The sequence below is a fragment of the Pollicipes pollicipes genome, unplaced genomic scaffold, assembly GCF_011947565.3.
Source record: "Pollicipes pollicipes isolate AB1234 unplaced genomic scaffold, Ppol_2.1 Scaffold_4002;HRSCAF=4701_pilon_pilon_pilon, whole genome shotgun sequence".
Taxonomy (NCBI): Eukaryota; Metazoa; Arthropoda; class Thecostraca; order Pollicipedomorpha; family Pollicipedidae; genus Pollicipes; species Pollicipes pollicipes.
In genome coordinates this window covers 28,759,279-28,773,849 of record NW_023596420.1, presented here as the reverse complement: position 1 = coordinate 28,773,849, position 14,571 = coordinate 28,759,279, and the positions used below count along the sequence as shown (strand labels likewise).

General features: G+C 49.9%; 1 protein-coding gene across 1 annotated transcript in view; it reads left to right on the top strand.

Annotated features, from left to right (window-relative positions):
* The first annotated feature begins 767 nt into the window (after positions 1–767).
* Positions 768–14,571, top strand: part of LOC119094339 (uncharacterized) — a 49,062-nt gene continuing 35,258 nt past the window's right edge. The window contains exons 1-4 of the mRNA XM_037217407.1: positions 768–985; positions 2,560–2,683; positions 13,378–13,567; positions 14,423–14,524. Coding sequence (XP_037073302.1) covers positions 768–985; positions 2,560–2,683; positions 13,378–13,567; positions 14,423–14,524 — 634 coding nt within the window. The remainder of the gene's footprint in view (positions 986–2,559; positions 2,684–13,377; positions 13,568–14,422; positions 14,525–14,571) is intronic.

The following is a 14,571-nucleotide window of genomic DNA, read 5'->3' as shown; positions in this document are numbered from 1 at the left end:
GTTTTACTGTATTGCCATGGTGGCATATGGTAAATCATCAAGTGCAGTGGTCAAACTTCTTCAGCTGTTCTAACTTTGCTCAGGCTGGAGAACTTTGTCCTGGAACCACACCTTTTGGCTTCCTCTTCTGATTAAATTATTGGCATGCCAGGCAGGCCTACTGCTTCAAACAAAAGAAATGTGTTATGTATCCTAAATAATCAAATTTACTCATGCATGCTGGAATCCTGCTTTGCTAAATTACACCTTCATGCTCCAGGAAAAAGTTATTTGATTGCCAAATGGTATATATCAGTTGTTGGCCTGTGCCTCAGTTGTGCCACTTTGCTGAGTTTGGACAGCATGCTATGATTAAATCCAAATGTTATATGCTGTCAGCATTCACATGTTACTGACTATTGCATAAACAGAAAGGGTGGCAGTGAAGCTCAGTTGAGAATGTCCTGGTAGTAACCAAGCATGGCATCACAGGCTGGACTCAAATCCAGCCTGTGTTCAATAGTTTCTTTATCTCTCAAAATGGTCAGCATCATAGATGATGGCACTATCATACTTGGCACATGATTTTATTGTTGGGCTCTCAAAATCATCATTATTATCAATGGGATCATTTTTCATTTCATTTTTTTCATTTTTTTCATTTCAGTGAGTTGTGCTCCTGAGCAGCTATGGAGCAGCATGCAACAGAAGCCAATACCATGACATCTGAACGGGCTGCCGGCGGGGACGACCAGGCGAGCGGGCTGCGCGTCGCGCTGCTGCGCCTCATGGATGAGAAGACCCATCTGGAGGAGCAGATCAGCCAGATGGGCAACGTCCTCTCCACGCAGCGGGTCGGCATGGACGAGCCGCTGGTGGACGCGGATGACTACCCGCGCGCCGACATCGACGTGTACTCGGTGCGGCACGCGCGCTCGCAGCTGCGCCGCCTGCAGAACGACCACCGGGCGCTGATGACGCGCATCGAGGCCGGCCTGGCCGAGCTGCACGGCCGGCAGCGGGCGGCGGGCGGCGCGGCGCGTGAGCCCGACAGCGCGCCGACGCCGCCGGCCGCCTTTCTGCAGGTGACGGGCGTGAGCGACGGCTCGCCGGCAGCGGCGGCTGGCCTGCAGCGCGGCGACCAGCTGGCCGCCGTCGGCTCCGTACACGCCGACAACTTCGGCACGCTGGCGGACGTGGCGGCGGCGGTGCGCCACAGCGCCGGCCGGCCGCTGCCGGTGACGGTGCTGCGGGACGGCCGCCGACTGGCGCTGCAGCTAACACCGCGGCCCTGGGCCGGCGCCGGCCTGCTCGGCTGTAGCCTGCTGCCGCTTGACCGGCCGGAGCGGTAGGAACGCTGGAACGCCGGGAAGCCGCGGTGCGGTGCCATGCGGACGCTGGACTGCCGATGGGAGTGGCTGGAATGGGTTGGAATGGTGGTACTGTGCCATGCTGCCCATTTGCGGGTGTAGGAACAAACTGCAAGGGCAGAATGGTCTTCGCGCAAAAATACGTGTGCCAGCCCTGGGATGGACGAGTTGACTACGAGATGGACGATGTAAAGAAGGCTGACAGGTCATGCCGGTTTTTTGTTAAAAGGGGAGGGGGCGGGGGTATTGAATCCCATAGCTCACACTAGTGAATACTTGATGAAGGCAAACTGATTTCGGGGAAGTATCATGCTCGTAGTGAGAGTCTACTAAAGCTGAGCTATCTTGCCCTAGAACGCCGTTATGTCGCCATTCACAAATTTCTAGGCGGGCTGGTTTGCTTGAAACTGGGACCGGAGATAGCCATCGTGCATGAAGAGAGCACTTGGGCAGGGCTGTAGTAATTACGTGCTTCTAGCGACAAGGGGCTGCAGGCGAAGTGATGGCCTGCATGTCTGATGTGCCGCTAAACCACACGTATCCGCGACACCCGCTTGAGGCCGTGCGTCAGCCTGGTCTCTGCTCGTGGCGTCGCCGCGTGAGCGGTGCGATGTGGCCTTAGGGGGCATATCAGCCGGCGCGGCAGTGTGATAACCGACTTTCCTGTGGGGTCTGAGTGTCGCAACCGGTCGGATAACGCCGTCGGTACGCGATTAGTGTGCCCAGGGTTATATGACCTGTGTGTTTCGAGTCAACATGGCGTGATGGGGTTTTCCTGGTTGGCGGCAGTGAGTCGAGTGGGGGAAGCGTGTCGTTGCTGCGTGCTATGCTGTTGTCTGATTCTAGTATCGCCGTGCATGTGATAGCCAGTGTCGACTGGATTATGCTAATGAGATGCTGGTATAGCCTTCGTTCATTTCGGGGCTGTGCTACGGGATATTTGTTAGCACATTTGCTCTGCTGGACTATTAAAGACGCCTACAAAAAGTTGATATGTTTCTATAATCCTGTCGTGCACACTGGCAACGGCTCTGCCGCGCAGCATGCAAATTTGGTGATTGCTGCCAAATGCGAGTACCGAATATATGGTTCACTCAATGCTCGTGAGATTCTACAGCGCAGCAGCGCAAAGTGCGAGCTCGTGATGCTGCAACGTAGGTTGGTGCGCCGCCGCGCGGGACGCGGTGCTCACCTGTCTGCGGCTGCGTAGCGGGCCGGGAGTGCGGGAGCGGGCGCATGAGAACTTGTCGGGCGGTGGTGGCGGCGGGGTGGCCTCCGACTGCCGCCACCAGGTGGCAGTGCAGTTCGCCGACAGGCAGCGCTCCAGTCGGAACGCCAGCCCTTGGAGCTGGCTGCTCACCACTGCGCTGGAGCAGTCTAACAGAATATCGGGCGCGTTCTCAAGGCTCCTTGTACCATGGATTGAGGTAGATACTGCGGTAATGGGTGCAAAGGACCGCCCGCGTTTCCTTATGGACTCGCGTAGCGTCGATCCTTCTCATGACGACCTTTGCTGCGAGTGTGTAAAACAGCAGACGTACCAGAGCGGACTTGCTCAGAAGTACCGTTGAAGTTGTCAATATCCTTGTGTAGCGTTAATGGAGCACTAGTCGACTGATCGACTCTGCCTCTGTCCCCAAATCCGCTTTTGCTGCCGCCCGGTAAAGATCACCGGCTGCTTTCGTTCTGGATTGAGTGAATGCTGAGGCCTTTCTGCAGCCCACCTTCAGTCGGGCCTTAGACCTGTATGCGCCAGCACAAGCCAGCCGGATGGCTGGCTTGTGCGGTGGTGTTTGGCTTGTAGCAGTGGTGTTTCCTGTCATCTGACGCCGCGCCGTGGAAGCTGCCGTCAACAAACATTGACGTGTCGGCGCTGATCCGAACAACAGGATATGATCACATGCGCTGGCAGGTCAGGGGTCTTGCAACATAGTCATACACACCGGCGTCTCCAGAGCAGATGCGTACGTCGGCTTACCTGTGGTCGCAACGCTCAATTGTTACACTGTCAGCACTTGCGCCTTTGCGATGTCACGCCGAAAATTGGGGCTGTGCACGAAACGCTTGGTTTTATTGAGATCGGCGACAATAATCGACGCATTTGATTCATCAAGCAGCCTTTTGACATTCGATTGCATCATTCCAATAAATCTCCTGGTGCAAGATTTGAACCTTATTGGTTCAGCTTCTCGCGCCACATTACTCTAGAAACCGCGGTTTTATGATGGAAACCACGTACAAATCTCTGGAGATAATGTGGCGAGCGCTGCTGCAAAGCTTGCAAGATTGCTACCATCAGACGTTGGTCTCGTTATTCCAAGAATCTATGACCGGGTCCGTGTCGTAGCGTCCTACCCTGCGGCCTCAATCACGTGATGGCGCCAATGACCAGGGTAGTCGGCGCGCCCTATAGCCCAAATCATCATCATCGCGGACAGACGTTAACTCTGCAAGACGTGTTAAGACTGGCGTGCTAGGGTTTTAGGGGGAGCGGAGGAGAGGTAAAAATCAATTTTCGAGTTTCATTATTTAATAACATCCGAACTGTATAAGACAGGCTCACTCCGTTTTTACTGGGTGGGAGGTGGTCAGTTGGATACAGTCTGACGCTAGGGTTTCGATGTTGGGAAAGGAATTATATTGTCCGCAGTATATGCTTGCACGGCAATCTTAGCCTGCACATACGGTTTCGATGCTTCCTTTCCGTTGTTTTGGAATGTCTCGATTGCGATCAAAGTTATACGGGCCTGCATCAGATAACGACCACATGTGATAACGGTCATAAATCGCGCGCAGTCAGGGCAGGCGCCGGACCAAAATGTCTCATGAAGTCCATCTGTGACAAATAATTGGATGAAGCTAACTCTTTCCTAACAAATGGCTTCTGAATGGAACCTGAAGCAGAAGAACAGAAAATCGGGCCAGATGAGGTGACCTGACCTCGACCTGACCTGACATTGATTCTTGACGGTTGAAAAAGTATGGTAGGGTTATGAAGCTCTTTGGTAGGCATGATAGGATCATTTGGTGCTGGTCTCATTGTCTTATTTTATGCATTGTTTCATGCTCACTGCATGCTACCCATTGCAACTGTTATTTTCGTAATTATTATCTACTTTCCTTGCTAATAACAGGCATAGAATATCGTGGCCAAGCTAAACTCAGAAGGGCCAAAATCTAGACTGGGCGCGCCATGGCTCCCAACAAAACACAATGTGATGCTCTTGCGCCGCCCCTTTATTGACGTATGCTGTGAACTGTCGGGAGTGAGCCATCGGTGCCACGTCGCAAACATTTTGGACTCCCGAAACTCTACGTGATATCAATATGGTCCATGGCTTTGGTGCTTTGCAAATTAGGGGCCATGGTCGGCATTATTATGACATTGGTGTCTTGACTTTGAATGTCTAGAAGCAGCGACGGAACGTCCATGCAAAATCATTAAAATGATTAATGAATGAACCAATTCTGCACTTAAGTTTGTTTTCGCAGCGCGTGTATATTAGTACCATGCCCAGCCAAAACCTTTTATCGTGAAGATTCAAAATAATTTACGACGAAAGTGGTTTTTAAACTTTGATACACTGGACGCGCACGCTAAGAGAACGAAGAGGAAACCTAACATTGCACCGAACGCCAGCGCGCTATTGCAGGATTCACGGTGGTCTCCCTGCACAAGTCCGGGTCGTCATGCCCTTATTATGCCGTGCGGGGGGACGTTTTCCGGCAAAACCGAATGCTACCCGATTAGTCAAATGCTGCTATAGTATAAGCCGTTACTCACACAGGTGAGCGGGACGTGATGCGACTCTCACAACGGCGAGTGAGAGTTTAGACGCTCGACGCTCTGGGCGGCGTTGTGGAGTTGGCGGTGCTGTTGGCAGTGGAGTAAGTGCAGCTGTTCTGAAACTCAACGCGCAAGGCCCCACGTAAGCACTGCGAAGCGAATACATTAGAAGAGGAGCTGCGGGGATATAAAAGGTAGGGGGAATCGACCCCTAGGCTACCCACAGCCCAACCGACGAATGTTGTGCGTACGATGGTGACGAGTGTTCAGCCCACGACAACTAGGTGGCGGGTTTGCAGCTAATCACAAGGCTGATGATTCGAGATGATCAACCACGAGTTCGGGGTTGGCAACAAGGTTGCGGGTGTGGGACCAATTACGAGGCCTCGGGCTCGAGATCGAGGCAAATTGAGGCCCTAAAATAAATAAAGTTCGAGGTCGATCTCTCGAACGTGGGCTAGAGGGCTAACCACGGACTGTGGGTGGCGGGGCGAATGACGAGGTGATGGGCACGAGGCTTCTACAGAGGGAAGAGGACTGAGAGCCCTCCCCGCAGACTTTGGGGCTATGGGCTCATCGCAACGCATCTGGAACCCCAGCTTTTAATCTTGTTGGCACATGAATCTGAGCAGTGAACGCAGACAAAACTGACATAATTCCTAAGCCACTTTTTCCGAAATGATCTGGTTTAAGTGGCCAATGGATGGTCAGAAATGGAACTTTTGGGTGTAAGTTCGTTTGTTTCCCAGGCACGGAGTCGCTTTGATCTGAATATTGTTCTCGCACCTACGGTTATGTGCTAAAAACAAGGTCGTAGGGTTCCAGTTTACCCCCCAAGTCACGGTTTAGAGGCTATCTAGCCTCGAGGCCGTCAACTAAAGGATATCTCGCGCTCGAGCCAGGTCACGGTTTAGAGGCTATCTAGCCTCGAGGCCGTCAACTAAAGGGTATCTCACGCTCGAGCCAGGTCACGGTTTAGAGGCTATCTAGCCTCGAGGCCGTCAACTAAAGGGTATCTCACGCTCGAGCCAGGTCACGGTTTAGAAGCTATCTAGCCTCGAGGCCGTCAACTAAAGGGTATCTCACGCTCGAGCCAGGTCACGGTTTAGAGGCTATCTAGCCTCGAGGCCATCAACTAAAGGGTATCTCACGCTCGAGCCAGGTCACGGTTTAGAGGCTATCTAGCCTCGAGGCCGTCAACTAAAGGGTATCTCACGCTCGAACGTAGGCTGTGTTTCAGATTCCTGCTGCAATGGGCGAGAAGATTGTGGCGGACGCCACGTAAGTATCGCGAAATAAGCGACCACAATGGAGAAAACCGGCCCGACAATGTCTTTAAACGCTCTCGGCAGGTCTTAAACATAAATTGGAGATAATGGCGGCCGTGGTATTGCTGTGCAAACTACTCAAACTCCTCCGACCGAACTGTGGAGAGGACGCGTCAAGCAGATGTAGCAGAGCTAAGCAGATGTAGCAGAGCTCTATTTCCACACATATGCGCCGAAATGACACCGCCAGAAATGCCAGCACGCCATATAAAGAAGGAAGGTTATTGTTAATCCAGTCGTTAGAGCTCCTAAACAACGTTGACATTCGTCATTTTTTTTGGATTTCCTATGCTTCCCGTAAGCTTTACCTCTGCGCGCACTGCACTGCACTTAAATTCATTAGCATACACAGCACCATAAACTGGTGACGCAATGGCGTAATCTCCATTGCTTGCTTTGCTGTTACTGCTTGTTTCGCTTGGAGAATCGACTTTGAAATTGCCCAGGACGCCATTGGTCAAAACAGTGCAGAGGGCCTCTCGTTCGGCACTGGGGCCCCTAACTGATACAGGGTCTTTCCGCTGTCTCATAGTGGATGGGAACCATTGCATCGTTATTTGGAAGGCACAGGGGCCCCTCACCCAGCAGTGAAGAGCATAGCGCTCTTCGGTATTTCAGAGGCCTCGACCGATGGGGAGGTTTCTGACTGACACTTGCAGGCCCCGGCCTTAACCCCGGAAGAGGGCCCCAGGGGCCAGACCTGCCAGGAACCAACAGCATGGTTTTGGTGGCCTCATTCAAATGCCTGACATATAGACTCTCACTGTCTTGGGGCCACAAGATCGACATAAGAGGCCACTGGACTGACATGTGAAATCGCAACGTTTTAGCTTCCGACTTTCAGGTTGGAGTCTCTTCATATGACCTTTGACTTGCCCTCCGGGCCTCCAATCGGGCCCTTGATCGTTGGCCTGAGCGTTTGCAAGTTTCAAGTGGAACCTATAGACCTGGAGGGGGGGGGGAGGGGGGATGACGTGTTCCTGTGCCCTCCCCTACGTGCGCCCCTAGTTTTGGCGTCCTTAGATCTTGGTTCGTGGTGAAAAAGGATTTTCAAGGGCCATTTATGGCGATCCCTGGAATTTGTTGTCTTTTTACAATAGAGATTTCAGTGCCCCCTGTGCTACCTCTTGAACTTGATTTCTCTTGAAAATGGATGCTATGATCGCCCGAAATAAAGGTCCTTGGTGTCCGTTTGCCAAGGGGGCCAATTCACAATTTTATCAGTACAGGTAAAGAAATTGTGGTTTCCCTTGGACTTTGGTGCCCCATGAAAACGAAAGTTTTTTGGCCCTTCCGATGGCCCGCTTGGATTTGGTGCCTGTAGGAAATAAACGTTATGGTGCTTCGAAATAAAGGTTTTGGTGCCCCCTCACCGAACGGGCCGATCCAGACTTTCGCCAGAGTAAAAGGCACAGAAATTGTGGTGTTCATGGATTTTTGCCCCGTTTTAAAATAACAGTGGTCCTTTAAATAATTCATCTGGATTTGGTGCCTCTTGAAAATGGAAATTGCGGTGCCCCACAATACATATTTCGGTACCAGTCGCCCAAAGGGCCGAAGAGCACAACATTATTGTTATGGCCTGGAATGAAGCGCCTCTTAAGAATGAGTGTGTGGTGTCCTTTGAAATTGGGGTACCTCTTAAAAATAACGGTTCTGATGCCCCGAAATGAAGTCTTTGGTGATCCTTCGAGGCATTGGCCGACGCAGGGCTTCGTGAAGGAACTCAGCACAGGCATTGCGGTCCCCCTGGAATTCGGCGATCAAAAAATGCAGGTCTGGGGCCCTTTGTCGTACCCACGCATTTGATACCTCCTGGAAATAAAGTTGCGTGATTTCGAAAGGCAGATCTTGGTGCCCCTTAACCAAGAGCTTTGGTGCCCCAAAGGGACACCAAACCCCTTGGAGTCTTGACCTTATCGCTCAAGGAGGGGCCAGTGGCCTTATGCCCCCCTCCCTTCCGGACACGACCGTGCTGAGAATGATCCAAGGCAAAAACACCCATCACTGTGACCTCTGGCACAGCATCTAGAAAGGCTCCTCATTAACAGACAAGCGCGTTGTAACCGGTAGAAGTAAAAGCTTATAATTGTCACCAGCGATAGGTAACACGTTTCTATGACAGAGAATGGTCTCTAATGAAAGCTTTTGCACATCGGGAGTTTTAAGAAATAACGGCCGCTTCTTTTGGACTGCACCTCGAACACATTAAAGTGTGTCATAAAGTTGGTGAGAGGAAGGCACGTGCCCCCGGGAACTACCATGTATGTAAGTCCCAGCGCGATAAATTCCTGGTTACAGATGAAGCTTAAAGAGCTATGAATCCCTACAACTCCCTTCGGAAACGTGACCTGCCTCTCCGTCACGTGGAGACGCAACGTCCTTTACTATGTCGACCAGCCCATTGCCGACATGCCTACTCTACAGCGACATCATAAACCAAGCTGGCGCAATGTACAGAGAGCCAATAAAGAAGCCGAGGTCTGCATCAGTCACGCCAACTCTGGTCACTACGAAACACATCAGAATGTGCGTCACTCGCGAAGATCAAACGATCGCTGGACAACGCCATCGCGGTCGACCGGCTCGGCCCCCTCAGCCGTGAGTCTGCTGCTGCTGATGACGCCAATATGACGGCGCCTTTGGGAGCAACTGGCGCTGGCGAGGTCAAAGAGCCAGCACGGCCAGCAGCGGCGCTGTCAGAGATGCAGAACGCGCCGGGACGAGGTGCTGGCCAATGTCGACGACTCGACCGGCCGACGCGCCTGCCGGATGTCACGACCGCCCAGCGGGGGGGGGGGGGGGCCTGATGCTGAGGTGGTCCAGGCCGCTGACCTGATATTCCTGGGTGGTGGCCAGTTTGCCAGGATTAACTGCGGCCCTGCATGCTGCACTAGACCCCACAGGCATCCCGTTCGTGGTCGTCCTATTGCCCTTTGGTAACGCCAGCTGGTATTATCGTGCCGTGACAGGCCATTTTCTTGGTTAGACGTGCTTTCTGCTGCTGTCTTATGCCGGCCTTGTTTCATTTCTGTGTGCCCTACTTGTGGTGCCATGGAGGGGGGGGGGGGGGTGAGGAAGGCGTCCTATCCATGCCTTTTTCCTGTAAATCGGCCCTTTCTCGTTTGACGAAAGTTTTGTGCGAATGTTTTGTGCAGTCTCCTTTTGTACTACCCAAGGTCAGGTAAAAACGTGGTACATAAAAATATCATGCTATTGGTGCTGCATTGGGTACGCATACTAGTATGCTATTTACCTACCATAAGAGTTCGAACGAACATTATGTTAGCTCCCTATTTAGACGTAAGGGGTCGGTATTCTGTATTAGTAAGACGTACTTGTAAGGTGTAAGCCGTAAGAATATTAAGGCAAGGGGCTGATCACGAGCAGGGAGCTTGATAACCGGCAGGGAGCTCGAGAAGGTTTTAAGTGATCGAATATGGAAAGACATGAGATTTCACTATAAAATTAGCAGCTGAAAAGCCGAAACACAGCCAGGCCCGGTCACCCCTGATCAATGTTTCATACGGCTTTCAGGAACACTAATGTATTTCTTTTAAGTATGCGTGGTGTTATGCTATTTACAATTGTATTCATGCTGTTTGGGCGGCGCTGATTTTCTTCCAGTTTGACAATCTAAACTAAATATGTAGCCTTTCTCATGCGAGCAGCTTAAGAAAGGTATAATTTGGCATTCGCAACAAAATGACGGAGCAGGCCGAAACCTGACCCAGCCCTCCACAGCCCATCATCACATTGCAAAACATTTTACTGAGGAGAGAGTGGAAAGTCATTCTGCCAACAGTATGTTCGATATCGGCATCCGGTCACAAGCTTTTGAATACCATTGCCATGGATGGATCCGCCGGTTTGGGGCACAGCCAAGGGCCGGACCGTTATGGAGCGCTTTTAAGGGCTGATGGCAGCTCGTTGCAGCCAGAGCAGATAAGACTGAGCTAAGTGTAAGTGTACAATTTCAATTGGCTAGGGATCTCAAACACCGTTCGACCTGCGGATGCGTCGAAGTGACCTGGAAGCAGCCGACGTCATTTTCCCCGAAGTCGTTTCCGAAGTTACAACGCTCTGTCTTGGGCCCCCTCAGCCTTGCCCCTCCAAAACCTGTAGGTACATTTGTATAGCCCATTTATTGTGATTAATACCTAACCAAAATTGTTGACCTTTCGTGGTATTTTGGACGCAATGGCTAAAAGCAATAACCATACAGCGGTACCGATTTCGTCGATTGAAATTGTCGTGCCCATTGGCCATATCTACCAGCCTGTCAATTGCTATACATGCTTTTTAAATTTAAAGCACCTACATCGCATCAGCTAATCTCCGCCTGCTAAACATCCATCAATGCGAGCTTTTCAGCCGAATCATTAAAACTTACAGGATCGGTGTCTTACTTCATTACATTTTGTTTTGTATTCTAAGCAGGTGAAATTTTTGGCAAGCAAAATAAAAAAACGCGATATCGCTTTCGGCATTTAACTGGAGAAGACGAACAATCGTATTTTGCTCCGCTTCTCAGGTAACCACAGACCACCAATGTCTTTTACAAAAATATTTTCTTGCCAAATTGCATTCTGACGACAAGATACTTGATGAGGTTTCTTTTGGCAAAGCTGACGCAACTGGGCATTTATGTGCATATATCACCGATAATTGGCAACCCAATTAAAGAGACCTTTGAATTATCCCACTAAGCTAATTGGCCAAGGCTTCAACAGAGCGCACCTTTTAAGCCAATTAAACAATTACTATTGTTATTCTTAACCCACATTTGAGGAAACCACCAACGTTTAGAGCAACAATGAAATGAAGCTGCAGATAACGCCGCTGCTGTTACTTTCATTTTCACCTTTTGTTCATCAAACCCAGTCCAGTAGTGTCGAGACTGCATGTAGTGGAATTTATGTCATTTACTTACCGTCTCCCTCACTACGTGGGGTACTAATACAATAGTAAACAACTCAAATGGCAAGTCAAAGAAGATAAATCTTCTGCAACGTTGATGGTACTTGCGTTATGCCTGTTCGCTATCTTGTGTGTAGAGAAACACCATGGAAAACCGCTGACGCCCCTCAGCGGTAATATTTGGTCGCTTTTTGTGCTCACAAGAGTTCCGTGCCAGGAAGTTGTCATCTCAGGACACGCAAGGCTAACACGCGCTCAGGTGCGGGCTCAAATTGAACCGCCCGAAGGTTTTTCCAGGATGGTTTGCGAACAGCGCGGAGTAGTCGCACCAAATTTTGCATAGCTATAGAAAATTGAATAACGGATCGTTTGGTGTCACAAATTAGATATACCTTGTAAGGTCGCTAGCCTATGGCAGGTTAAATTCAGGCCCTGGTTTCAGCGAAGTCAGTTTTTAGGAAATCGTTCAATCTGATGCAACAACGGAGTATTAGATGAAGCCATACATCTCTGATAGGGTTTCTTAGGCAACAAAACAATTGAATGAGCAAATTACATTAACCTAAGGTCAGGTATGAAGGTCAGACCGAGGTCAAAACCAGCCTGTTTTACTACTCTAGGGCTTGCTGTATAGGATAGCTTCTGATGCTCATTTCGAATTTATTGATAGCAGACACCACATTTTACATCTTCTATGTACTTATTAGAGGTCAGAATAGGTCAATGACCTAAAATGACTCAGGTCAGCATTTTGTTTTTAGGAGCATACTGCCTATGCAAAACTCGCAGCAGTTTTGTATGATTTCGGTCACCATGACCTTCAAAAGGTCAAACAAGGTCTCTGACCCTTAATAAGCATGTGAAATTTTGCTTAGAAACAGTAACTTACGTTCTGGGGGGCAATTTGGAGACCAACCTGAAATTTGACCTTGTTTGACCTTATTTGACCCAGAAGATCATGACCTAGGAACCTCAAACTTTGACATAAGTGAGCTCACATACGGGTCAAAACACCCTGTAAATTAGGTATCTGTAGCTCTCTTAGTTTTCGACATCTCAGGGGGCTCAAATTGGCCCCCCACCCGAACGAAGGGTATCCAGCCGGCCACCCGGGCGCGTGTTAATTATGATTTTACACGAGGAGATCCTCCGGTAAAACCGCTCCAAAATTTACTTCCCCTAATTAGGCGGTATCAAAATCATGCATTTCTGATGGAAACATGTCAGCGGATCATTGCCAACGACGAGATCATCCAATTTCACTGTGGTCCAACGCAATGTTCAGGTTAGCAGGCAACGCAAATAAAATATAAACCGCTTGAATCAACACAATCGGTTTGCTTCTCTATGGTGCAAGGAAGCGGCTCAAGTTCGCTTGGATCCCTGTCAAACAGAGGAGACTGGCACGTGCAAATAGCCGCCAATCAAGGCAACCCACCAATGTAATTCGATTGTAATCGACTCTTTCCCGAAACAGGTGACCATTTCATTCCAGCACGAGGCCCTGCAAAAACGCAGTGGACTTTTATCATGCGCGCCAGCGTTGCACTTTTTTGTTTACACACATTTGGTGCCTTGTCGTGTTATCTATGCAGCACTAAGCCACGAGTGCCGAGGCAATCGACTTGTTTTTGGAAGGTCAAATCGTAGATCCGCAAGTCTTGTCAGACCACTTGTGAACGGATGAGTTATCTACCCTGACGAACAGCAGCCATGGATAGCGCAACCTCAAGGCCTGAGAAGGCCGTGCTCTCGATCATCATCAGAAGCGGCAGGAATTGGGTACGCAACACTGTCACAAATTCGCTCTCATGGTAATACTGTATCGTGTTGCATGGCAACTTTGCATGACATTTCATAGGCTCTTTTAACTGACATCGACTGCGATATCGAGTGGATTGTTTCGTAAGTGTTGATGGTCAGCACGAGTTTACCCGATCATTGTGTTGTCTGGTTACCCAGCACCTAAAGGTTACTCTCCCGTGCCGTTCAGAAAAACCAAAAAGGAGAGCCGCTTCAGCCGTGCGTCTTGAGATGCGAGTACGGCGATGGAGTCACCATCGGCGAGTCGCCGAAGGTCGCAGTTGATGCCAACGGCTGCGCGGATATCGACTTCACGACCACCATCGCCATCGATCAGGAAGTAGCAGATTGGAACCAGATGGCTAACACCCCGCTCGTGCGTGAGTTCCTCGGGACTCAGTCATTTTTTTAGGTTTAGTTGGACCTTTGTATTGTATGTATTTCTGGGATTAGCACTCTGCTTCACATCACTTGTTCGGTCAGCCCTTACTCCATCACCCGATCGTGAAATTCTGAGTTAACGGCAGAATTTTGCGGCAAAACGAAAGCTCAACGTGCTTAAATGTTCGGCACAGTCCATCCTGCCGTCTTTGACGTTGTCGGACATTGAATTCGGCTACTGCCAACAGCCGCAAGTCATTAGAGTGTCTAAAGTAAGAGTGACTGAAGATTACATTAAGAGTGAATCAAGCGACTCGAATCCAGCACACCAGAGGCGCGTAAATCGGGCGGTAGGCGCTCTTACCAAATAAGTTATGGGGACACGTGGACAGTTAGCTCAGCTTCTGGCGGAGAGTTATTTTTTTATCATTCGTTGCCTGGAATGGGCAGGCTTAGATGCGAGTGCGTGAGGGGTGCATCAAAACTAAATACTGGGAGAAAACGGGAGATAAGGCAACAGGTGCACGCGGAAAGGGATTGAAGATATCAACAAGCTTGACTTTTTAGTTTCTGGAGGGAGAAGAGCATTGCGTTGCTAAGCAAATAGCTTTACAACCACAGCCAAAGCCGATCAGTCTAGAAATTTGAGATGAACAAACTGCCTGATGCTCCACACAAATGCTAGATGCAATTGCTACGTTATCAGTTTTTAAGTACAGGCGATCTTGCACTAACTGAGACAAAGCAGACAGTGTTTATTTGGATTGCTGAATATCTTGTGACGTGCTTCGTTCGTACATTCGTTCGCTCTAACTCGCCGTAACAACCAGTGCACTTCCACTGTCTTCATGCAGTTCTCCTCATGGAGTCTTCTGTCAAAGAATCCAGGAAAAAGAAGAGCCCCAGTTTCAACAAAGTCGGAGTGGCTACTATTGACCTGCTTCCTCTTCTCTTCGGTAAGTGCACCAACCTCGCAGCCTAATACAGTTAAATCATTTTGTTT